Genomic DNA, 24,658 nt, shown 5'->3' on the forward strand with positions numbered 1-24,658 from the left:
GAGTTTTCCCTTTCCGTCATTTCCCCCGTGGCCGCTTGTCGCTGACATGTGAAAGATATTTTAAAGCAAATATTTGCGCAGTGTTTGCGGTTCCTCGGATTGTATTTTCCTTTTTTTTTTTGTACTTTTGTGCCCCATAGGCAGTACGCATTCGCAGCGCTGAGCTGAAACAGATATGCGCCCTTGGGCGGGCCGACGTGGCGTATGCGTGATGCGATGTGTGCGCCTCCCTGGGAAGCCGGCAGATTACGCTGCGGATAAGCAATGTGGCGGGGAATGGGCGGCAGATGAGCAATGAGCATGCGATTAGTTGCACTCCTGCCCTCGGGAAACCCCAGTGGACTTGGAATGGCATTCTGCCGGTGTGGAATTGAGTGGAAGCACTGATCGGATTGGGGACTTCAACTTGATTTCCCCGGAAGTAATGTGGACTTCTTGATTTTAAGTTGCTGCCAAGTTAACTTTATAATTTCGTAGTAAACGACTATGTCTAGATCTTAAAGAAAGTGATTACATTTTTCTAAGGATAAAAACGCCATATAAACTTGCATATAAATAGAATATTGAATGGATCGTAAATAAGCAGTCTACCATTTATTACAAGCCTACAAAAATGTTCTCCATTTTATTTGCTTGCTGTGCCTTGACCAAATGATGTAAACGCCTAGAACACCTGAAATTTGTGCCATTTACGTATTTATTGACTTTGACGGGCGGCAAACAGCCGAAATTGACCCACATAGTCGGTTTATGTCCATCAATGAAGTGACAGACAAACAAAAGTAGTCCTGCGTCGCCTCGCCCGAGTTGAGTTTTTTTGTTTTCTTGGACCGACTGCCTCGCATTTTGGCTACCTTTCGCTGTTTTACGACTTAATGACTCCACCGGGATTAATATGACTAATGGTGCTCCGCTTTTTATTCGATACCTGCCCACCTGACCACCTGCCCACCTGGCCACCCATAACCATAGCCATAGCCAAGCGCCACAAAAATATGGCTTTTCTGCAATTCATGTCCATTGGCGGTGGGGAATGGGGCAGTGAATAATAATTATGGGCTCTCGGGCTGACTTTGTTGGTTCTGTAATGTGCTGACATGCTATTTTTCGCCTGAAAAGCATTTCACGTTATTTTTACTCTTTAAAGAGGGGAATAAAGTTGGGAATATTCTTGAAATTATAAGCATTTCGTGTTGTTGCTGCGGAAATAACAATAAGTATCAGTTTTCTGGAAATATTTAATTTATGCCATTAGCTAGAGGGTCTATAAACCTTGCCCTTTCGAAATACCCGTACATAATATTTATAAATTTTATATATTACTTTAAAATGTAATAAGCGGCGAGCCCTTGAGCCCTTCGCCTGCCACAAATGCCTGTTTCGTGGCCATTATAACCAAGTTACCTATAAATATAACTGTAGCAGCTGGAAATTTAAACACTTGACACCCACACAAAAACAAACAGGCACGCACACAGGAGCACTCGACACGCACCCGACCTTTGACCCACGTACGGGCCCATTTCAAGTGGCCGTTTGGCCGTCATTAGCTGGCTGCAGTGACAGAGCTAACAGCAGCCGCAACAGCAACTACAAATTGGCCAACAGCGGGGCAAACAAACAGTTTATCAAATCGCCCGCCCGGACTCCAGTAAAGGGTCAGCCAGAAGTCCGAAGTGGAAGCCCCACTTATCTGGTGGCATGCATCAGTCAGTTAGTCAGTTAGTCAGTCAGTCAGCCAGCCAGTCAGTCCGTCACTCATCCAGTTGGCCAGTCAGTCGGCAAATTAATTAACAGCAACATTGACACTTGAGCATTTGGCAGGACGTGCAGACAGGAACGGGCCAGCTCCTTGCGAAGTCAACAAGGTGTTGTCAAGTTGAGGTCCTTTCCGAAGTTTCCTCGACTTGCGCTACAACGCCAACCGACTCCACTCCAATCCATGCCATTCCATTCCATTCCTTCGATCTCGGCAAATATTGTGTATTGTTTTGCAACGTTGAGCCTGCTGTTATGGCTGCACTGTGAGAAAAAAGGGCCAGTGATTCAAATGAAATGTAATACTCGGCCAACTGGCTTTTCAAGTGTAGCTTTGCTAGATTATTTTGTGAATATTTTTATTTTTGATTAATTTTTTTTCTGAGCTTTATTTTTGTGCAAGTGCAGCGTACCTAGAGTTTGTGTGGTCCATCCTGGATCCAGGAACAGCTGCTAAAATAGCCCACCCCAAACCTGACCACTCTAAGTTATGCTCCTGCGGCTGGGGCATTGTGTTATTTGTATGTTTTGGAAATAAATTCGATGTTAGTGCTGTTTTGGGGCCAGATACTCCACCGCTGCTTGTGGGCTCCGTCTGCGGTTTCCTGGGCTTTTTGGGGCTGTTTTGAATTCGGATATTGGCCCAGGCATTGTTTCGTTGTTTTTGGGGCCTGTCTTTGTTTCTGTGTCTGTGTCTGTTGCGTGAAATATGTCTCAATTAATTATCCATGTTTGTGACACACGCAGGCGGGGAATTGATTTGATTTCTGTTATTGTTGCTTATCACTATCGATTTCGATTATTCAAAGTCCCTTTTTGCCCTGCGGCCACTGGCGATTGGCCTCAGTTCCTGCAAATCAAATGCAATTATGTCGCTCAATCGCCTGAATGCTGAACGGTAAATCGAGTAAACAAGTGTGGGCGGTGGAGGTCTGAATAATTTATGGCCGCCCATTAATTATTACTCATACTCATGGAGCGGTGCTACGACTTATCGACTTTAAGCCAATTGGTGGCACGGCTCGCAGGCCAACCCGACCAAAGCCAAAAATCAAAGTGGGGGAATTATTGTGTATTTCGTAAATTAGAATGCCAATTTGGAAGCAATTTCTATTTGTGATACAGTTCCTGGCTTCCATTGCACTGCTAGTGCTTCCAAGAATTCATTAAACGTAGCCAATTTGCTGTCAAGGTAGTTTACTTGCTGAACAATGCAGTGCGAGTAGCAATGTTTTGTCAATCGAAAGTTATGTCTTTAAAATTAATTTTGTATAAATTCCACATTCTGTTCCTAATTAAGCATATAGACTTGAGTTATTCCTTATGAAGAGCCTATTAAATAGTTTTCATTAATGTTTTCATTCCTTCCTTTTCTCGATTGCAGCTCAAACTTCCGGCGCTTTGGTGGCGCAAAATGTTTGCCACCAATATCCGTTCGGTTGCCGTAGAAATCGTCCTGGTGCTGCCGTGAGCTCTCGTCCTTTTCCTGTCGCGACTCCTGAATCCGCGTCCCTCGCTCATTTCCGGTGCGCCGCTTTACATTTGAAATTCGAATCGGATTGGAATCGGCATCGGAATCGGAATCAGAATCGGCGCGAGGACATTTCCATTCCTTTCCATTTCGTTTCCTTTTTTGCGATTTGCGTTGCATATGCGAGGGCTAATTAGCATGCTGCATTTCCAGCAATCAGAGTAGAGCGCACAATAGGAATAATAACGCGGAATGGAAGAGGATGTGTATGCCTCGCTAGGTGCCTACAACGACAGCGGCGGCGTGGACTGGAGCAGCTCGGAGCACCTGGTCCTGTGGGAGGAGGATGAGGCGCAGCGAGCGGCGGTTAATGCCAGCAATCGGCATAATCAACTGCAGATGGGCAGGTTGAATGCCACCGGCAATGCGAGCATCACAGCGACCTTCGAGGATGCACCCTTCGATGCGAACAACTACTGGGCCCTTTTGGCACTCGTCCTCGTCCTGGGAACGGCGGCCGGGAATATCCTGGTCTGCCTGGCCATCGCCTGGGAGCGGCGGCTGCAGAATGTGACCAACTACTTCCTCATGTCGCTGGCCATCACCGATCTTATGGTCGCCGTGCTGGTCATGCCGCTGGGCATCCTTACGCTGGTGAAAGGTGAGTCCTTTGTCCCATTCAATGTCCGGAACAGAGGTATTTTTTGCAGCCACCTTTTGTTAAGGGACTCAACGCACACTTGAGTAAGTCACTTGTGCGCCAGGCAGGATTGGCTTGTGCGGCTAATCTTAGTTGGAAAAGTTCTTTTTTCGTAATTTTAGAGTTTACTCTAACGAAAATGAGCTGGATGAAAAACTTCTTGAAAATTAATATTAATTACTTGGGGCAAGGGAATTCGAAAAAAGCAGTACAAAGTTTTAATAGTTGTTAAATTCCAAACGCCTTAAAAGTGCATGAGCATACTTTGCAAGGATGCAGGATACATCATGATTTTATTAAAATCCAAACTCAGTTTGCTCGCATTCTTTTCTAGAAGATAAAGTCTTACATTTGCAATTTAAATGCGGTAAATCTTGCAAATGAGTGGTTTTAAAAACTCCCTGCAAATTCGTACTTATACGAATCAATTGAATAATGTACACAGATTGAAGGGAAATATGGATATTTACGGATTCCCTTTGCTGCAACTCAATGCGAATAATAATCTCTCCAAGTGGAAGAGTATAATAATCAGAGCCAGCGACAGCAACGTGGCAAAGACATTCAGGCCAGGACCTCCTGCCATGTCGCCAACACGCGACAGGAGTTGCATTTAATGAAGCTGCTGCCTGGTAGGGCGTTGGCGGTGTGCAGATTGCATTATGTCTCAGATTTTTCGATCAAAGCTGGCAAACGTAAGACCGGATAGAAAAATGGAATAGCTGGTCTATCCATGGGATGGCAGGGCGTATCGGAACGGAGCGGCGTCGTTAGACAATTTAATAAGTGCGCCGCCTTTGTAGCCCGTAGCCCGTAGTCTGTAGCCTGGCCAGGACGAACCGCTGGCGCCGACATGGAAGCCCAGAAACAATGCCAGCAAGTTGGCAACGGAAGCTTCCAAAGCCTTTGCAGGCGGCGGAGCAACTGCAGCATAAGAATTGCATTAGGGGCGGCAAACGAGCGCTGGCGAATTTCGCTTTGACTTAGTTCGGCTCTGGCAACATCTGCCGACACATTTCCATCCTGCAATCACACTGGGAAAAACGCTGTTTAATGCAACATTTTTCCATAATTTTCAAGTTCGAAAATATTCCATTGTTTCATTGCTGATCTTCAGTCTAGAAAGTGGAGCTATAAACTATAGTTTAATACTTCTATTTTGAATCTGAATAACTTCAAGCTGGCTGCACAAACACTATAAAGCAGCAAACAGAAATTGGAAAAGCTATTTCCTTGACTTTCAAATGGCGTTGCTTATTTCGTTGCTGCATTTATGTGAGTGCTGCTTCCGGCGCCAGTTGAACGTTATTTCTTCGATTTTCGAGAACGAATGGCTGATTTGAGGACTGCATTTATCTGAGTGCTGCTTCCGCCTGCTGTAGCAGTCCTTTTTGTGCCACCCCCTGCAGCTGCTGCAACACTGATGACAGTTTTGTTTGTGCGCTTTGGGAGCCATTACAAACACAAACACAAACACCAATACAAGCAGCAAGGCGACGCACACACGCACAAACACCTGGAGCAATCCTTGGCAAAGTGGGCAATGTAGCAAGCAGGACCAACAAATGGCTGCTTGTTATATCAAGTGTGAAAAATATTACAGAGGCAGTGGAAGTGGCAGTGGCAGTGGCAGGAGCAGTTATTGCTGTAGTTGCACGGGCACACGCCAGCTAACTGAAGGCAAGAAAGGACGAAATCGGGATTTGCCTGCTGTCAAGGGCTTTGCAGAGGGTCCTGCGACGGAAGCTGAAATCTCCGGCGAACAGCAGGCATTAGAATCCAAGGATTGAGCTCTTTCAATTCACAGACACAATGGCACAAGTAGCAACTGGATATGAGTAAGCCGTGCAGTGTATTAATTGCATCAGTAACGTAAGTTACATGTGGCACACAATGGCTTTGAATTGTACTCGGATTTCCATCTTCTACTAATAAGAGTGCCAATCCTGACTTCTATATAAGCTGAAATGGTTGCGATAACGATGCCTATGACCAATGGGCGTATGAGTAATAAATCAGGGCTAAATGTTGTGCAGCGAGTTAATAATGAAAGTTAAAAGTTCAAGTCAAACGCTGAACGTGCAATATACAAAAAATGTATCAAAATCATTCATGGCTTTCGTACTTGACCGCCTGAATAATAATTTAAATTTTCGCAAAATAAAATTTATTAGCTTACTATAATCTGCTTAAATATAGAATCAAAAAGCTTAAATAATAATGGCAAGACTGATATGCTTTTTTTAGTCAGCATTTAAGTGCACTAAGAGCTTAGCAGGAATTAAATTTGTACATTTACTAAGCTGAAGAAGAAAATGTTGATGCTATTATGCAAAACTCTTGGAAAAAGCCCAGTGCATATATACTTTGATTTTAAGCTCTGAACAGTCGACCTTTTGACCCCACAAGACCAAATCAATTAAGCGGCGTGTGAGATGCGTTGACGGAATTTTAAGCGATTGCAGTTGCGCTGCGAACACGTGAATTATGATTACAGCAGAACAACATAATTAATGCATAATTAATTTCATTTTAAAATCCGCATTAAATGCCAGTTAATTAATAACAGTAAACGCAATTACTGCATAGCCATCAAAAGCCATGAAAAAGACTGTAAATTGAATTACAGCGTGCCGTCAATGGTCGTGAATATTTAAGTAAACGCGAAAAGCTCGCAAATGTTTGCAACTTAATAAATTATACTTGCGAAGAAAAATGATAAACAAGTGAACAGCCGCAAATATAAAAGGAAAAGCCACGCGAAAAAAGGCGCGAGACGAGTAGCTGGAAAATTAATTGAGCGCAAATTGGCGAAGCTGCGATTTTCAGCGTCAAACATAACACAAAATAAAGGAAAACAAAATAGGCAATGAAATTTTACACAGATATCTTACTGTGCGGAAAATGGAGTTTGGGGCAATGGAAAATGGAAAATGGGCAAGTGGGATGTCAAATGACGGGGATTTCTCTGGGAATGGGGCTGCTAGACGGCGCGTGGCTTACACGAGAAAAACCATCTAAAAATGTTGGGTGGGGAACGAATTTATCATTCTACCACTGGCAGCAGACAGTTTGTTGCTACTATTATTGTTGTTGCCATACTCGTTGTTATGGTTGCTGTTTTTGTTGTCAAAAAGCATTTTAAGCGCTTAAGCCAGAGCATAAGCTGCGACACGCACAAATCTCGAGAAGAAGGGTGGCCAGGACCCCACTTTAAGCCAGTGATGCCAATTATCCGGGACATTTAATTAAAATTTAACATTTAAAAAACTTCTAGATCAAATTTATCATATTTTACTTTAGTATAGCAGTTTTTGTAATGTAACTAATGTAATGTAATTATAACTTTTCGCTTGACTTAAAAATTAATGACAATCTATAGATCATATTTATTTAATATTATGTACTATCAAGCACATATATTTATTAAAGCTAGTAGCGTTTGCATCACTGTCAATAGAAAAGGTTCTGCTTGCAAGCTTAAAAATATGGAAATGCCCCTTCATCGAATTAATGCACAAACTGTCATCAATAAAATACAATCAATTTCTGTTCTATTTGACATTTTAATATTCAGAAAGCTGCATAAATTCTGTTAAATCTTCAAACAAACGGCTCGATATTTCAGTTGAAAGCCCCACTGGGAACGCTTCGTTTGGCAATCAGATTCCTTCATTTCATAGATAAACGAGCCGCAATGAGCCAATGTCGTAGTTAAAGCGAAAGTTGGATAAACTTTGTGGGTCACCTCCGCCCCAATCTGGCCATTTCTTCCCACCAAGCCCACTAGTTGGCTTAATCATAAATCTTTAAGCTACCTGGAGGCTCTGGTGGCCAGATGGGCGGTGTTTTTTGGGCGTGGGGAATTGACATGTCTACGCATAGCAAATGGCAGGCACAAAATGGCAGCTGTCGGCCGGCTCAGAGCAGCCAATTAATTTTTGGCCAGCTCCCGAAAGCAGGCATTTCCATCATGCCACCATACACCCGACCCACCCATCGTAACTTACGGATTTTGGGGGCTAATGAAGTCGGCCCCAAAATCGGTTGTGTTTAAAGCACCGTTATGGAGTGCGACGTAGGTGAACTGGGGCGTGGCCACGGAACCCTTTTGGCAATCAGTGCGGAATTTGTTTTGTTTTTGTGGTCAGCCGGAGTAAAGAGCTCATCCGGCTTCCCCATCTGGGGGTTACGTTGGGTGTTGGCTGCTGATGGCGGCGAAGGATGATGGAGGATGTCCACTGGAGCAGCTGCTCGCCGCCCGCACATCCATCAAGATGTCATGGCGAGGACTCAGCAACTCACATGCCGTGTTCCGCAAACTATGCACTGGGAAAAAACAAAGTGTTCAGAAAACTCATTAGTCACATAATAGTTAAAGCTAAAGTCACAGCATAATGAGGGTAATACCTTATTTAGTGAATAACTAATTAGTTGAATCCAGATGGTAGCGAACATATTTCTCCCTTTCGCAGGGATTTTTCTCTCAGTGCAGCACTATCCTTTCGGTGGCCTGAGCGCGTGTGTGCAGCTATGTGTAAAAAGTCAGGGGGATCTCTCGCACTGCTGCGCATCGCTGGAAACGCTTTAGTTTCAGCTTTTGGCTTGGTCCTCATTCGTCCTGCGTTCAGGATCTTAAAGTCCTTGCAGGGCCGCAGACATGTGCATGCCAGGCGGCTGGCGCGGCTCGCCTCCGCTCATTACTTATGCAAAGTCCTTTTTAGCTGTTAAGTGTTTTGTGTCTACTTACAAATGTAGCTGTAAATCAAGCGGAAGTCGTTTTGGCGGGGAAATCCCCCTTTTCGAAGGGGGCGCAATTGACTGCACGGCTTGTGAAGCCATTAAATTTTTCATGCGTTTACTATTTCCGGAGCGGAAAACGTACCGCTTACAAGCAAAGGGGTTAAGAACGAAGCATTAAAGGTTCCCCCATATATGCAAATCTTTTCCTCGTCAGATTGGGCACGAAAAATTGATTATAGCGATATACCGCCTGGCGCGAGGATAAAAGTTTTGTTGAGTCCATTAGGCCACTGAACCCGCCCATTTGTTTGGATGATTTAAAGCCAGCTACTTAATGCATGAAAGTAGGGTTCGTTATAAGTTAAATGCAAATCACTTTCAACTTTCACCACGACTCAAGTTTTCTTCGCCATTTTATTGCTTTCAAATTGGTTGCCCAGCTACGAACTAAAAATGTGTTGTAGCCTGCAGAGCAAAAGGGGATATGCAAATTTGTAGAAAAATAAAACTATTATTTGCTACCCCAGGTCAAATGTCTGTTTCTATTAAATTCGTTTAGTACTCAGGTTTAAATTTAGCTAGAAAACTTTCCATTCCAAGGCACTCATTCTTTTAATTTCTTTTTGACAGCGACAATTGTGAAATTACACTTTTAATGATTAATTGCACAAGTGGAACCGAAAAGCATTGCAAAGGGAAAAGCAAAACAGGACAGAAGCGCAAATGCTAAAAGCCATTACTCTAATAATATTTGACTTGAATCGATAACTTGTCTAAATTGCAAATAGCCAGAACAAGAGGTGGAGCAAGTCGCAGCGGATAGACACAAATAAACAAGGAGCTGGCAGGATAAACAGCTGGCAGACAGGGCAGAGTGGAGAATAAACAAGGCAGGTGCAGTGAGACAAGTCAAGGAAGTGGAACCGAACTAAAAACCAGCTAAAGGTAACCAAGACCCAGGCCAAGACCAAGTCTCTCTCACCGGACCGCCTTGACAGTCAATGCCAAAACAATTGAGGTTGGGCCGGCGCAGGAATGGGGCTTTTTGGAGGGTCGAGAGAGTCCAAAAGGACGAAAGGACGTAAGGACGTAACGTGTGATGGGAACAGACATTCGCTCGAGGAGCACGTACGTATGTATGTGTGTGCCTTTGTGGCAGTTGCCTCGAGACTAGAGACCCGCACTGGGACAGGGCCAACGCCATGGAAAACCCAGACCAGACCCAGGTCGAGGTCGCAAAGAAACAGACTGACTGGCCGCCAGTCCTCCCACTAAATGAATGGCACACTTCCGTAACTTTGGCAAAGCAATGACGTCTTTCATTGATTCTATACTAAATGAGAATATTTAGAGTTCTGAACGAATTTAGACATGATTAAGATCTATTCTGCAGAAATCTAGCTATGATTAAGATATAATCTGCAGAAATCTAGCTATGATTAAGATCTAATCTGCAGAAATCTAGCTACGATTAAGATCTAATCTGCAGAGATCTAGCTATGATTAAGATCTATTCCGTAGGAATGTAGCTATGATTAAGATCTAATCAGCAGAAATCTAGCTATGAATATGATCTAATCAGCAGAAATCTAGCTATGACTAAGATATAATCTGCAGAAATCTAGCTATGATTAAGATCTATTCTGTAGAAATCTGGCTTTGATTGAGATCTGTGCTGTATAAATCTAGCTATGATTAAGATCTATTCTGTAGAAATCAGAGAATGAAAAAGTTTCTGATCTCTAAGATAAGTTGTGGTAATTACCAACCCGGCTTAAGTTCTTAAAGAGCGTACATAACGAGCTTGGTGCAGATGCGAAAGTTTGGAATGCACTTTTGCAAATTGCCTGACAGATTGCTGTTGTCGCTCCATCGTCTCCGCATGTGAGCTGCCAAGTAAATTGCGGAAGGGTGGAAGGACTCTGCCATTATTCATTCATCGATTGTTTGCATGCGATTGTCTGAGTGTCCCGAGGACTCGGGAGTGGGGCGAGTGGGGATGGTGGACCCCCCGACGACTGCAGGCATTTCGCTCGTATATTATTTTTAAGTAAATGGCAACGCTAATGGATTAAGAAATGCATTTTTCATAGTCGTCACCGGCTCTGTGCGGTTTAATATTTAATTCGGGCAATGGCATTGTGAAAGCACTCTTGCACTTTAAGTGGCCGCAGGTTCATTTGCTGGGCGCAAAGTAAGTGCCATGTAATTTATGTGCCGGCTGGCTGACATTGCGAAAGAGTGCGAAAATTGCCGCAAGTAAGAGCCCCATCGCGCCGTGGCTTTGCCATCCTTTCATGGCGACTTGAATGGTGCCCCCAGTGTGCTTTTGTCGCTTGCTTATTCAGCGGCAGCTTAAAGCGTTCCAGGGATTTTTTCCGTTTCTGTTTTCTCATTTCATTTTTTTTTTTTTACTTTGAATGCACGCTTTCCCCGAGTGTTTATTTAATTAAGGAGTCAAAGAAGTCGTCGCATGTAAAATAGCCTGCATGCAAAGTAGCCAGCCGGCAGCTGGGGGATGGGCAATCCATTGGATTCCGGGATTTTCAGACCCATCATTGGCCACTTCATTTATCAAGCTTTGACACTGACAGGGCGTCCGAGTTTGCATCAAGTTTCGCCTATCCTTTTTTGCGATTTGATTAACGAGCCGTGGCTCTGTACAACTTTTGGCCAGCTCCGTACTAGTGAGCCTGGCCAAAAACAGCAACTGTTGAGCAGCAGCGGTGCGGAATTGTCAAGTCATATTTCATTTTTGGCTCACGCCCACGCCGGACAAATTCGAATGAAACATCATATCGCATTTGTATCTCGCTTTTTGCTAGGACTACAAGGGGTTCGCAGTGCGGCAAGGTTTTTGGGGGTTCGAGTGTCAGGCGACAAACATTTGCGACGCATTTGCGTGACAGGTTCGGCCCTGTCGGCCTACTTCAAGTTGACTGTCAACAAGCGGGACGACCTTGCCGCAAACTTACCTGAACACGGCCAAAAAATAGCTGAACTATAAATAATTTTACATGAATAATCCATCAACGCATCGGCTCCCTCAAACTCACTTCCTTTTATGGGGTATTTTACTTTGCTTGCTAGAATTAGGCCGCGAGATATATGAAAGATTCGCCTAAAATAGCTGACACTTCATTGGCAGGCTAGTACTACTTGTATTTTAATTATTCTCATCAAATTGTAGGCCAAGTAGGCATCATTACAGACCGTTTTAGAGTATTTATTGTTCTCCGTGTATCTGCGCACGGCCAGCTAAGCGCACTTAAGAACTGAAAGCCCAATTCAGGCGGCAGCAGCACGTGCTTGCCCTTTGACAACGTGGCGTATGCGTAATGCGGTATAAGAAGCTCGCATTTCGCGTGCTCTTCGTCCTGCCAGCGCTCCTACTGTTTTCGGCACGTGAGTTATAAATAATTATAGACAACCGAGCAACCAAAAATTATACCGTTAAGCAGGAATAAAATGCCAGGCACGTTTTAGCTGCCTTTGGCTTAACTACGCCTGCGATTCGAATAATTGGAGAGACCGAGGCTATCCTGGCAGCCCACTTGTACATATTCAGCGGTCGCAACCGCCACAGGACGTGACGGGCCCAAATTGGAATTATTGCCATCATGTCACTCGATTAGTGGCGTTAAATTGCCAAAGCAACCTCCCATCGCAGCATCTCAGGATTCCAGGACCCGCGATATGGAATCATTTGCATCTGCTTTGATACGCTCGCTTCGTTCGCGCAAAAAATGCGTCTGCTTCGCATTCTGTTTAGCTGCCGGCTATCATTTAATATCCTGTCACTTGGAGAATGGCTGGACAGGCAGGACCTTTCTCGCCCCTCGGTTCAGTTTCAAGTTGAGAAATATTTGCAAAAAGTTTAAAGCACTTTAAGGTGCGGTAGAAGTAAACGTTTAAGGTGCTTGTTGAAGCTGTCTCTGAAAATGATATTATTCAATTGATTTCATATGGTCCTAGTCATGTTATTAATAATTTTACACCTTGACCGTAGAACTATTTAATACGGCTTCTCGTGTGAAATGAATTTACGTAAAAATTCTAAAAGCAATTAAACAACTGTTTGCGTTTTTGGAAGCTAATATACTACTATATTGTCTACGATATTTGAAATACCATCGATGAACATTTCAGCCATGCCAACTTATGTGATGTTACTGACATCTGCCTAAAATCACTTCTGTTTGTTTTGGCCTTGTTGAGATTGTGCAATGGCATTGCTTGTTTTGTGCAACCAAAATCTCCGGTTGCAAACATAAGCAACAGTTTCAGGATACCAGAAGCCACAATGGGAAAATGCATATCGTGTAAATTACATTTCCATATGTGCATGGTTATTTAGCTCTAGAAATTTCCCATTTAATTAAATCACATACCCTATGTGTGGAGTGCCCTCTCCCTCTTCGTTTATGAACATTTCGTTCGACATATTGTTGATTTTTTGCTTGACTATTTTGAGCCTTTCATTAAAATTGTAGAACAAGCTACTACGCAAATATAATATAAACAGAAGCCACCGGCATTTGGAGCGTCTCTGCACATAAAACTTAATTTTCCTCTAGGTTTTCCGGCCTGGCTTACCAAGTCAGCAAGTTGTGAAGTGTCGCTTTAAAATTGTAATATAGGTAACAAACTGGAAATTTTACCACATACGTGCTGCTTTGGGTAAATATTGAAACTGACACGTGTCAAAAATGGCCAGGGAATAAAGAAAAGCAACTATGAATTGTATTAGAGTGTGCCTGGGACATTTTCATGGAGCATGGAGCAAATATAGCTCATGGTTTAGGCCAGATTCGACGGTATTACCCCCGGCAATGTCTAGTATTTTTAGATCAGTGGCTTTGAGTTTATAAGACCAAATGGAGCATACAAAGCTGGGGCGTCGGAGCAAAGTCAATTCAAATTATGCATAAATCTCAATATAATTGACATTGAACGACAAACTTTTTGCTACTTTGTGTTGAAATTTTCCCTAGACTATTTTTACCATTTGAGAGGGCGTCTTTTGGCCGCAGACGGGCCATTATATCCGAGTCAAGCCCAGTGACTCACAAACAGTGTCGAAAAGTTGGCCAACGTGAATGAAAGGATGTTTCTGGCTTGCACCCAACACCCGCTGACTTTTCTCATACCCATATACCTAAATATACATATAAATCCCTTCGTGTGTACATGTTCATTGTGAAAATTATGCGAAAACTTTCTCGTTGCTCTGAATACGACGGCTGAAAGTGTATTAAATTCTGCATTGCACTTGCCATGGCCAGTTGCACTTTCGCAAAATCTCAACCATACAAAAGCCTCTAAAATAGCTCAAAAGCATTTTGCGGTTTTGGCTTTCCGGCCTGGAATGGGTCTCCATTGAGACCGTACTGTGGTTGTCCGGCTGTCTAAAAAAACGATACGAGAAATGCCTTTTCCCCCAAAAGTTTTCAGTACTCTTCCGGTCTTTAAATGGCCTGGGTGAATATGGCTAGCACTTGTGAAATTATGCTTAACAGGCCATCAAAGCTCATTGTTGGAATTTGGTTGGAAGTTCGAAAATAGTTTTAAGTTTTGGTTCTTTTCGAATTTTCAACCGAGAGTATGATAAGAAGGCTTTATGTAGAACTATATCGAAATATTCAAAATTACAATACAAAACAAGTCAAAATGCTATAGTCGAGATCCAGGCATTGCCAGAACCTGACCAAGAATATACATTTTTTATATGGTCGGAAACCTTTCCTTCTGCCTGTTACATACTTTTCAAAGAATCTAGTATACCCTTTTACTCTACGAGTAACGGTAAGTTGAGTTATGGGGTTTAGAACTTCAGCCTTGGGACAGTTTTTAATTTTTTTGAATTTCTACAATATCATACATCAGAAAAATTACAAAAAAAATTAAAAAAAAATAAAATTCTAAATTTTAATGCAGATTTTTAGAGAATTGCGTCAGAAACATTTAGAGGTATGCCACATCAAAATCCGATTACGATAAGTTGAGTTATGGGGTTTAGAACTTCAGCCTTGGGACAGTTTTTCATTTTTTTGAATTTCTACAATATCATGCATCAGAAAAATTACAAAAAAATTTAAAAAAAAATAAAATTCTAAATTTGAATGCAGATTTTTAGAGAATTCCTCCAGAAATGTTTAGAGGTATGCCACTTCAAAATCCGATTACGATAAGTTGAGTTATGGGGTTTAGAACTTCAGCCTTGGGCAGTTTTTCATTTTTTTGAATTTCTACAATATCATACATCAGAAAAATTACAAAAAAATTAAAAAAAAATAAAATCCTAAATTTGAATGCAGATTTTTAGAGAATTCCTCCAGAAAAATTTAGAGGTATGCCACATCAAAATCCGATTACGATAAGTTGAGTTATGGGGTTTAGAACTCCAGCCTTGGGACCTTGGATATAACAACTTTGATCCCAGTTTAAAAATCTAGCAAAAATCTCGAGAAAACATAAAACTAGTCCTTATAACATTAAAGTGCCTGCTTTTGTAGTTTATTTGATTAACTGGAAACGTGGGTTGGGGAAATGCGAATTAAGCTGTGCCAGGGAAACATCTGCAGATGAAATACTTGTCATTGCGGTCGTCGCATAAATGTCTCAAAAATATGCTCTTGTGCGGCCGAAAAACAAAACCATAAAGATGAGATATGTGTGTGGGATTCATGCATTGCTCACATGCTCATATGCTAAATTCGCCCCGGCGTCGACATCTTGTAATTTTATTTTATTATGCCCCAAAAAGGACGAACCGTGTGTAAGTTTGTGTGTGTGCCTGTCTGTGGGTTTGTGTCTCCGTCTCCTGTGTATTCGGACCTTTTATATCCACAAGGAGAAAAGTTTGTAATATCTTGTGATGTTCCGGTTGTCTCAACAAATTGGCAAGGAAACATACTAAATAAACTGCCGGCAGCCGGTATTGATGGCATGGCTAATGACCTTGAAAGTGATATGGTATCCCTTTTCCTACCTTATTGTTTTGGGGTTTGTTTGGGCAAAGTTTGATCATAATTTGATTGAAAACAGTTTGATGACCCTGACCAACTCGAAAGCAGTCTGTGCTGCTGGGGGTTGTCCTTTAAATTATTAAATAGCTTTATTTTCCCTCTACCAACTTTGCAAAATATTTTGAATTTGTATATTATTAGAAGAATTTTGTTGGGCGGAGTTCTCGGAAGCTAAACAAATGCTACAGATGTTCGTTCCCCTTAACAACAAAAATAGCGAACTTTTTCAAAATCCTTTAAAGTTATTACAAGGACTTCCGGGTGAACTTCGTTTTGTTGTTCGAAACTTTCCCTAATGATTGGTTTATTTTATTGATAAATAAAAAGATTTAAGAAAAATCCTTTTAGGAAACCTATAAAGGCAATCCTAAACATTCTTTGTTTTCCTCCGTAAAACTTTGTTTATTGGCATGTTTTCCTTACTGATATAAACTAAGCAAAGTTTTCAGTTGGCGCGAGTTGTAACTAATAGATGCTGCTGGTGAAAATGCTGAATGGGTTTTCATTGGGTTTATATATTTAAACAGAGTTGCAATAACTATGCGATGCACAACGGCAGCGGGGGAAACAGAGGTATTACAAGTGCTTTGTAATCTATTTGAAAACTTTTCCCCCAGTAGGAAAACACACGCCAGCCAGCCAGAACCCGAAACGAGAATAATAAAGCTGAAGGTGGAAGGATGGAAGGATGGAGGGATGGAGGGCTGGCTGAATGAGGTGGCTGGGTTGGAAAAGTGTGCTAAAGAGTCCATAAGAAAAACTCTCGTAATAGACAAACAATGAGTATAATGAAACGTTAAGGCGTCGTGTAATGACGCAACGGAAGCGAAGCAATTTACGCAAGCTTCCACAGCGAGTTAGGAGTTTAATGAATGCCAGGAATAGAGCGCTCAGCTTAATGACGCTGCTGAATGCCGTGCCGAATGGTGGAAAATCGCTGGGCGGAAAATCGAAGCAGTCGCCACTTTATATGCCACATTAGAGCAATGTCAATAGCAGGAGCAAAAGTTGCGGCCAAAAATGAAAGCCGGAAGGAAGCATCTCACCCAGAGACACCTCAATCTCCACCATTTTCCTCCCCCCGATTAAGCGATGCGGAAACAATACAAAAATAAAGCTGTGCAAATATAAAAAGTTGGTAAAAAGGCAATAGAATGGCGACCAGGCCTAAATGGAGGGCCAATAGCACTCGACGAGACAGCGAGAGCCCCAACAATTATGGCAAAAGTTAAATGAGTCGGGCTTTGCAATGGCGAACTGACAAATACCCTATAATGTAGCCAGTAAAGCAAATAAAATATAAGATGAACTTTTGAATACAGCATCTATATTAATGCAGCAAGTTAAGGAAATAAAAGTACCACAAAAGCGTATATCAATCTTCTTTAATTTGTAAAAGTGGTCATACCTTACTTATTATTTCCCCCGAAACAACCTTAAACTCATTAAAGCTGGACAACAAAGGACCTGTTGAGTATTTGGTGCGCCCAGCATGGGTTCAGCTATTCAGGGTGTCTGAGCTGTCAAAATCGAACAAAAAAGCAGACAACATAGATACGTATTAAAAATTCAATACAAAACACGAGGAATGTGCTTAAAAAAACTTGTTAGAAATTTAATTGAATTTCGTGTCTTGTCCTTTATCAGTCTGTGCTCGCCATGTGATTTTCCAACACAAACAAGCATTTATTTATATACACATATATTTGCTTTGGGACCCAGGCGAGGACCATGGACCAAAAGGACACCAGCTTCCACTCATATGGATGTATGAAAATTTGTGTAGTTTCAGTTTTCCGCCCTTGCTAAGCTGGCAGCTGTCAATGGCGCGAGTTTTGGGTGGAGGAAAAGCGGTGAAGGTTTGCTTACTTGCTCTCGGAAAAGTTGAGGACCGTGCCGAGTTTTCCTGAGCATATGGATAAACACTGGCTTCATCTTGAGATATAAGAAAAAGGCGACACAGTTGTCAGTGCAAAATTTTTGATAAGCCGCTCTTATGGCTCATGTGGGGTAAGCTGATTTTGTATTTTATTATGCCCAAAAAGGGAAAACTATTCAAGAATTTGCTGCACATTGAAGGCTTTCGGGGGATTTGATAACCTCGTGCAGATAATATTGAACTTTCATTATTGCTTTCGCATATTTAATGTGCTCAACCTACAGGACTTTAAACTACATTTAAATGCTGTATTCGAATTTGTGGCCCAATTATGAACACAATAACATTGCGTGTTAGTTCCCAAGAACAACGAATAAAATATGAAATCGACTAAAGTTTCTTCGTAAGTTGCTCAATAAATCAATCACGATATCGACCGCAGCCTTTAAAATGCAAATGCAATCAAGAAACCGTGGCAAATGCATAGCATTTTCCATATTAAGGTTTTAACCATTTGACTGCCAGATGGCAGACATCAAAGAAAATCAGGAAGCACACTCGGTTCGCTAAAAATAAAAGTGTCAGCGGCACTACAAAAATGCCCAACAAAGGCATCGAATGGATGGAGCAAAGGCCAAAGTCAGAGCCAAGCACCTGGCAGCCAGGTGAGGACGAACTTGTGGGTCACACGGAAGCCGACGCCGAAGCCAAAGCCAAAGCCATTTGCATTATTATTGTCGGCCGACCCACTGGTGGTGCGGTGGTGCGGTGGTTGGGTGGGTGAGTGGTGCGATGCGAACTTGAAACGAAATCAAAAGTCAAAGAGGGTGACAAGGAGGTGGGTGGTAAGGTGGCAGGGTGCTGAAAATGAAGATGACTCTGTTAGGGCGAATTGCGTAAGGAAAACGATTTCACCGGGCCTGATAAGAAGGACGTTCGTGGCGGGCCATCCCTAATCGACCTCCAGCCACCAGTGGTAACCTCGATTCAGTGAACAGCTTTCGATTTCCGTCCGAGATCCGATGGCCTGGGAAAATGCGTTTATGGCACATCGATGGAAATCGAAAGGCCATTAAATAGTTTACTTTATGCATGGCAGGCAGATTTCTACCCTAAGGTTATTTACTCGCCCGTACATCCCAGACTCATCAGGATGATGATGATGATGATGATGGACCCGTCAAGCGCTTTGAGCCAACTTAGCATCAACCACATGAACAACTTTTCCTTTCTTATTTTCCACTTTTTTGGCCTAGCACGTAGTTACCGCATGTTTCTCTATGAGTTCTTGCCTTTCCGGATTCCTAAGTGTCCTGGCCAGCAAGTTGTGCGGAAGTGTCTATCATATGCATGCTAATAGCTTCCCCTAAGGTAGTTCCTGGGCCCAACTATATTACGTGGTGATTATGGGTGCTTTTTTCTGTGCATCCAAAGCCATTCAGCTTTGTAAAGCGGCTCAGATGTGTGTTAGTATGCGTCATAATAAAATATGTACTATATAAGGATTCGTTAACTATTAATTAGTGTTCACCACAAATACTAACAAAGATAACATCCCAACTCGTCCAGTGCATCAACCGCAAAGAAAAAGTCGCATACATACTCGTATGTATCTGGAATCCCTTTGCGGATTTTCCGCCTGGCGGTAATGCTTTTGCATGCTGTCAACACAATTATTTGACCACATTACAAAAAAATTGCTGAAACAATGCCCCTGAACAACAGAGGTTTGCAGCATCGGTTGCAAACAGCAGAAACAACTAAAATTTGGTTGCAAGCTGACAACAGATTCACATGTGCGGCAGTACACGAATTGTATGTGGCTATAAAACAATAATTGTGGCGCAAAAGTGTTGCAATTGTTTTTTATATTAATTGAACATGTTGCATGAATAAATTCATTGCATTGCTAGTTGTTCCAAATCTGTCGAAAAATTTTTTATTACAAGTCTTGTATGCCTTCTGTTACCTATTCACAAAAGCGGAAAAAACAGAAGCTACCCAAGTACAACTCGCCAGGGTCGAAGGTCACAGGATCAAGCGGGGACAAATATATTCACATTCCCAGGCTATACATCTGCGTGTGAATAAACATATGCATGACCATGCAAATGTGTCAGCGGGACGCGCGAAATGCAAATGAAAATGATATGTGTTTACATGCTAAGGGCCAAAAACTGTTTTCAGTCAGCGAAATAAAAAGGGAGCTGCCAAATCCCCGCCGGACTAAAAACAGTCATCTCTGGCCTCTTTTCGCAGCTCCCCATAAATTTGGATGACAGCCGAGGTGACAACGTGTCAACAAGCACCGCGGGCGGCTGCCACGCCCCCTCAATCACAGCGCCCACGCCCACACACACACACACACACACACACATACGCACATGAGGGGTCATAAAGCGAGCATCAAATGTCTGGCAAAGCGGGCAATTAAGTATCCGCTTTAAGAATATGTGCGCGCTCTTTAAATGATTGATTATTCGAGTTCGGAAATCAAGGGCAGCATTTCGTTGGGGATTCTGAAACTGACCCCAGCATCCATGTTCCTGACCTCAGGCGAAGAATACAGGGGTGTACCTATAAATAATAGTTATATCAAAACGGGCAAGTCATTGCCGATTTAAGTTTACCCATAAACAGGCTTTTAAAATGCGTATGGATATCGAGAATAAGATTTTGTATAAGATTTTGAATAAGTATTTGTAAGATATTTTATGAATCTCCCCCTTGGATACGCCCCTGCCAATATCTCTTATCAGTGGAGTTGCCAATGCTGTTATCGCCGTTGTAAGTGGCTGTCGCTGTCATCTGCCAGGAGCAGAAAAATAAAGGAAATGGAATAAAATTCGACACTTGGCCCCCGCTCCAGGTTCAATTTGTTTTCCTCATATTTCTGTGATTTGTTATTGAAATGGTTATTGTTGCTGGTTTTGCCCCCTCTCAAATGTGCGTGACAGCAACAACAATGAGTGGCACGAGCTTATTTTATAATCACAGCAATTTTCGGAGCTTGGCTCAAAGATTTTTTTTAGATTTTTTGTTATCTCACATATTTGCATTTTATTATCGCTCGCCCTTTTTATTGACACAAATTATTTGGGCTTTGGTATATGCACGTTTTTCTTTTTGCTCGAATATGTGTGACTTTTATTTGTCGTCAGGTATTTGATATTTTATTTCTGATTGCCTCGGGATTTTCGTTGATGTTTATTTGGTTTGCTTACTTGCCAAATATTTTCAAAGGATTTCCCAACGAATCGTAACCAATTTGAAGTGGCAAAAATATGAGAAAAGATTGAATTATTTCCATTGGCATGCAATGTACACTTTATTCAATCGCTTAAAACTTAATGAAAAAACATAGTTATATTTATGACACACGCCTAATGCGTTTAAATGGATTAAAATTGCCGACAAAAAGTGCTTGATTATCGGATTTAAATCGAACTGCAGATGATCTCATTATTTCTTCTTGTGTTCCCTGCGAAATACACAAAGAAACTTTCCCAATCGGTTGACCGAAAAAAGATGAAACGCAAACCCTTTTTGGCCAGTCATTTCCCAGCTATTAAGTCCGTTTGCTGGGCAAACACAATTTTCAGAAGACTTGTATCTAATTGATGACGGGATGCTGTGTTTGAGCCAACTGAAACTAAAATTGAAATCGATGCCGCTGCAGAAAGCAAAGTAGGAAACTCCAACAAAGGCACGTTCACACACACACACGCACAACAAAACACACACACACGTGTGCGAAATCGCCATTCATAAATCATCATATTTTCACCCGATTTTTCCCCATTTTTCCGACCGATTTCAGACCTCTGCGGGAATTGTTTGCCTCCGGTTCAGCAACGCGGAAAAAAGTACAAATATTTGTTATGGTAGCTCACACAAAGGCTTATGTTGTCATGGACCGGGGTATGCCATACATATATCTTCTATATTGTATTCACAGTTTTTTTTTCCTGCACAGTCCATGTTTTGTCATTCACTCAATTTGGCAAACAACCGAATCATTAGCCCGACTGGACCCTATTTTCCATTGCCATTCTGCTGCTGCCGCCTCTATATCCACTTAAAGTTACAACAAATTAAATAAGTTTCAACTCATTTACCAAGTCATTTTCCTGCCAACTTTGCTCGTCATCAGCTTCGCCGGCTATTTGTGTTTCAGTTTAGTTTTATGACGAGCCCTCCGCCCGATTTTGGCCCCATTTTATACCCATTTCGGATCCATGCAAAGCGTATTCTACACAAAAGAAATCAGCTAAAAATTTATTTACCCTGACTTTGGCAGCGGAACTGGAAAACGGGAAAGTTTTGCGCTTTTGTTTGAAATTTGTTTCGCATTTGTAAGTTGAAATGCTCGCCCTAAGAAAGGAGGAATCTCCCAAAAAAAACAAAAAAACCAAAATAAAGACAGAAACACAAATAAAAGCTTTGTCCTGCTCCTCAAAGGAGAAGTAAGCAACCGGGGCACTGAGGTTCCAGGAAAACCATCCCCCACAGACCCCAAATCTCAGGTTCCGTTTGCTGTTTTCCCTGATCAGAATGTTCCCCAGGTTCCCCAACTTTCCCTTTTTTCCTTTTTTTTTTTTTGGCTGGCCAGCAGCACCGGCTTTTATTCAATTTAACTTGCGCCCCCGGTTTTCATTCGACTTTCAGGTTACAGCTTAAACAAATTTCGTCCATTTTAAAGGTTCGGCTACCGTCTGCTGGCCAAATTGATCTTATTGACACTTTACTTACGGGCCAAATGGTCTGGACGGCCCTATTTTTAGCCAAACCCAATGGCCGTGTCATTTGTAACATTTTCGCTACGGACTCGAGGGCTCAGCATTATTGCAATTTGGGGGCTTGATGGGCGCGAAATGGGGGGCTGAAAAATATTGCCTGTCCATAAAGAAATCCTTATGGTTGTTTCCGAAAAAAATGAGAAAAGCTACGGCATTCAACAGATGCCAGTGTGTCTTATTAAGAGCATTTCGTTAAAAATGAATTCTGAAAATGTATAGAATGAAAAGGACTCGTCATTAGGTCAATTTGTTTGGAATCCAAATTGGCAAAAGAAACGTTTGTACATTTCGGAAAAATTACCCTTAATTTCAGCGATAAATTTGTATCAGAACATTGGCCTTAAAGCGACAGATATAAAAACTTTAACTAATCAAAGTTATACTTGAATATAAGTTTCAACTGAAACTGTTCCTGTTCCTACGCCTTATCGATCCCTCTTCCCCCAAACTTATCCCAAACTATCTCGTTAAGAAATTCCTTTTCCCAGCGGCTACACGGATTCATGTTCGACCAGATTCTGGACACAAATCCCGCGCCCAAATCTCAGGGCACACGCAACAACACAGTAAACACAAGTATCTCTCACCAAATATGTGGGATACTCAACCTGCAAATACAACCTAACTACACTTCAAATATTTAAAAATGGAAAATTCATTTTGTTTTCAAATTCTATATAAGACAACCAGATTTCCGACAATCTTCTAGGAATTGTTTGTAAAACATCCTAGCTTGCAGCGAACTTTGGAAAGTTTTTAATGTTATTCGAAAGAGTTTCTCGCAGTGCACACACAATTGTACTTTTATGGGAATAGGGCGAGAGTGGTGCGCTGAGTTATGACGTCCAACAGCTGTGCAAAACGATGGCCACAGCATCGGGAATAGCAGCTCATATGTGGGCCAGTTGGCCTGAAATATGTTGCATAAGCAACTCGAGAGGGGGCGGGGGGCAATATCATTTGGCAGCTCACGAATGAGGCTTGGCTCCCGGGAAAATATGGCCAAAATATAAAAAAATAAGCCGGGCAGTATTAAATAAAAATGGCTAGCCGACAGTATGGTCCTGCATTGTTTGTCCGACCAACCCAATCGTAAATCGTGTGGACACATAAGAGAAAAGGTAGAAAGTACATATTGCAGCCACTTAATACAGTCATAAGTCGGACAGGGCCCATTTACAAGCTGGCCAAGGAATACAATGCTGAATCGGTTTCCTTTGCAGGCTACTTTCCCTTGGGCTCGGAGCACTGCCTGACCTGGATCTGCCTGGATGTCCTCTTCTGCACGGCCAGCATCATGCACCTGTGCACCATCTCCGTGGACCGGTATTTATCGCTGCGATACCCAATGCGATTTGGCCGGAATAAAACACGTCGGCGCGTCACGCTCAAAATTGTTTTCGTTTGGCTTCTGAGCATCGCCATGAGTTTGCCCTTGAGCTTGATGTACTCGAAGGTGAGTAATTCGCTGTTCTTTCATCTCAAAATATTTTATCACCTAATCTAACAAATATTTTCCTACTATGTTGTAACTACATTGTACCCTTTGGCATTCTATGCTCCACATTAATCTAATAGTGCAAATCCATCAAGAGGCTACGACTTTTAACAGATACATTGCCCAGTTAACCCTGTAATTAAAAATAACAAAGATACTGTGCCCACTCAATAGTTGAAATCCGCAGGGAGACAAATGTCTGATATACTTGCGCATATGTCCTTCACTTACCCAAATTAATTCCGTGCTCGCCTGCTATCTCCCCTTTTGATTCCAGAATCACGCCTCGGTGCTGGTAAATGGAACTTGCCAGATACCGGATCCGGTGTACAAGCTGGTCGGCTCCATTGTGTGCTTCTACATTCCGCTGGGCGTGATGCTGCTGACATATTGCCTGACCGTCCGCCTTTTGGCCCGGCAGCGCCAGAATCTGGGTGGCGGACAGCAGACGGCGGCGGCCACTCCCGGATGGGCCAGTGGATGGCTCGGCCAGGCACCGGCCTTGGGTAAGGATGCTACACTTGCACACCACTTTTAACCCAGAAGTGTCCACGGAGAGCAGCAGCAGCTTAATATGATTTTCAGTTTGCCTAAAATTTGCATTTTGTTCTCCGGGCTGCACTTTTTGCACTGAAAACTTTATACGACACTCGACAAAAGTAGAGAAAATGGGCGGATCGGGACTCGGACGGGAATGAGCAAGTGGCGCAAGTGGGGGACAACACTAGACAAACAATGCAGGGACATGTGCCGGATACTCCCCGAATCCATGTCCCAGGGAT

General features: G+C 42.4%; 1 protein-coding gene across 1 annotated transcript in view; it reads left to right on the top strand.

The window, feature by feature from the left end:
* The first annotated feature begins 3,340 nt into the window (after window positions 1-3,340).
* Window positions 3,341-24,658, top strand: part of LOC6552758 (dopamine D2-like receptor) — a 28,365-nt gene continuing 7,047 nt past the window's right edge. Inside the window, exons 1-3 of the mRNA XM_001980911.3 lie at window positions 3,341-3,890; window positions 23,602-23,834; window positions 24,154-24,382. Of these exons, the coding sequence (XP_001980947.3) occupies window positions 3,482-3,890; window positions 23,602-23,834; window positions 24,154-24,382 (871 nt within the window). The 5' untranslated portion in view covers window positions 3,341-3,481. The remainder of the gene's footprint in view (window positions 3,891-23,601; window positions 23,835-24,153; window positions 24,383-24,658) is intronic.

Source organism: Drosophila erecta, unplaced genomic scaffold, assembly GCF_003286155.1.
Source record: "Drosophila erecta strain 14021-0224.00,06,07 unplaced genomic scaffold, DereRS2 tig00000000-arrow-pilon, whole genome shotgun sequence".
Classification (NCBI taxonomy): domain Eukaryota; kingdom Metazoa; phylum Arthropoda; class Insecta; order Diptera; family Drosophilidae; genus Drosophila; species Drosophila erecta.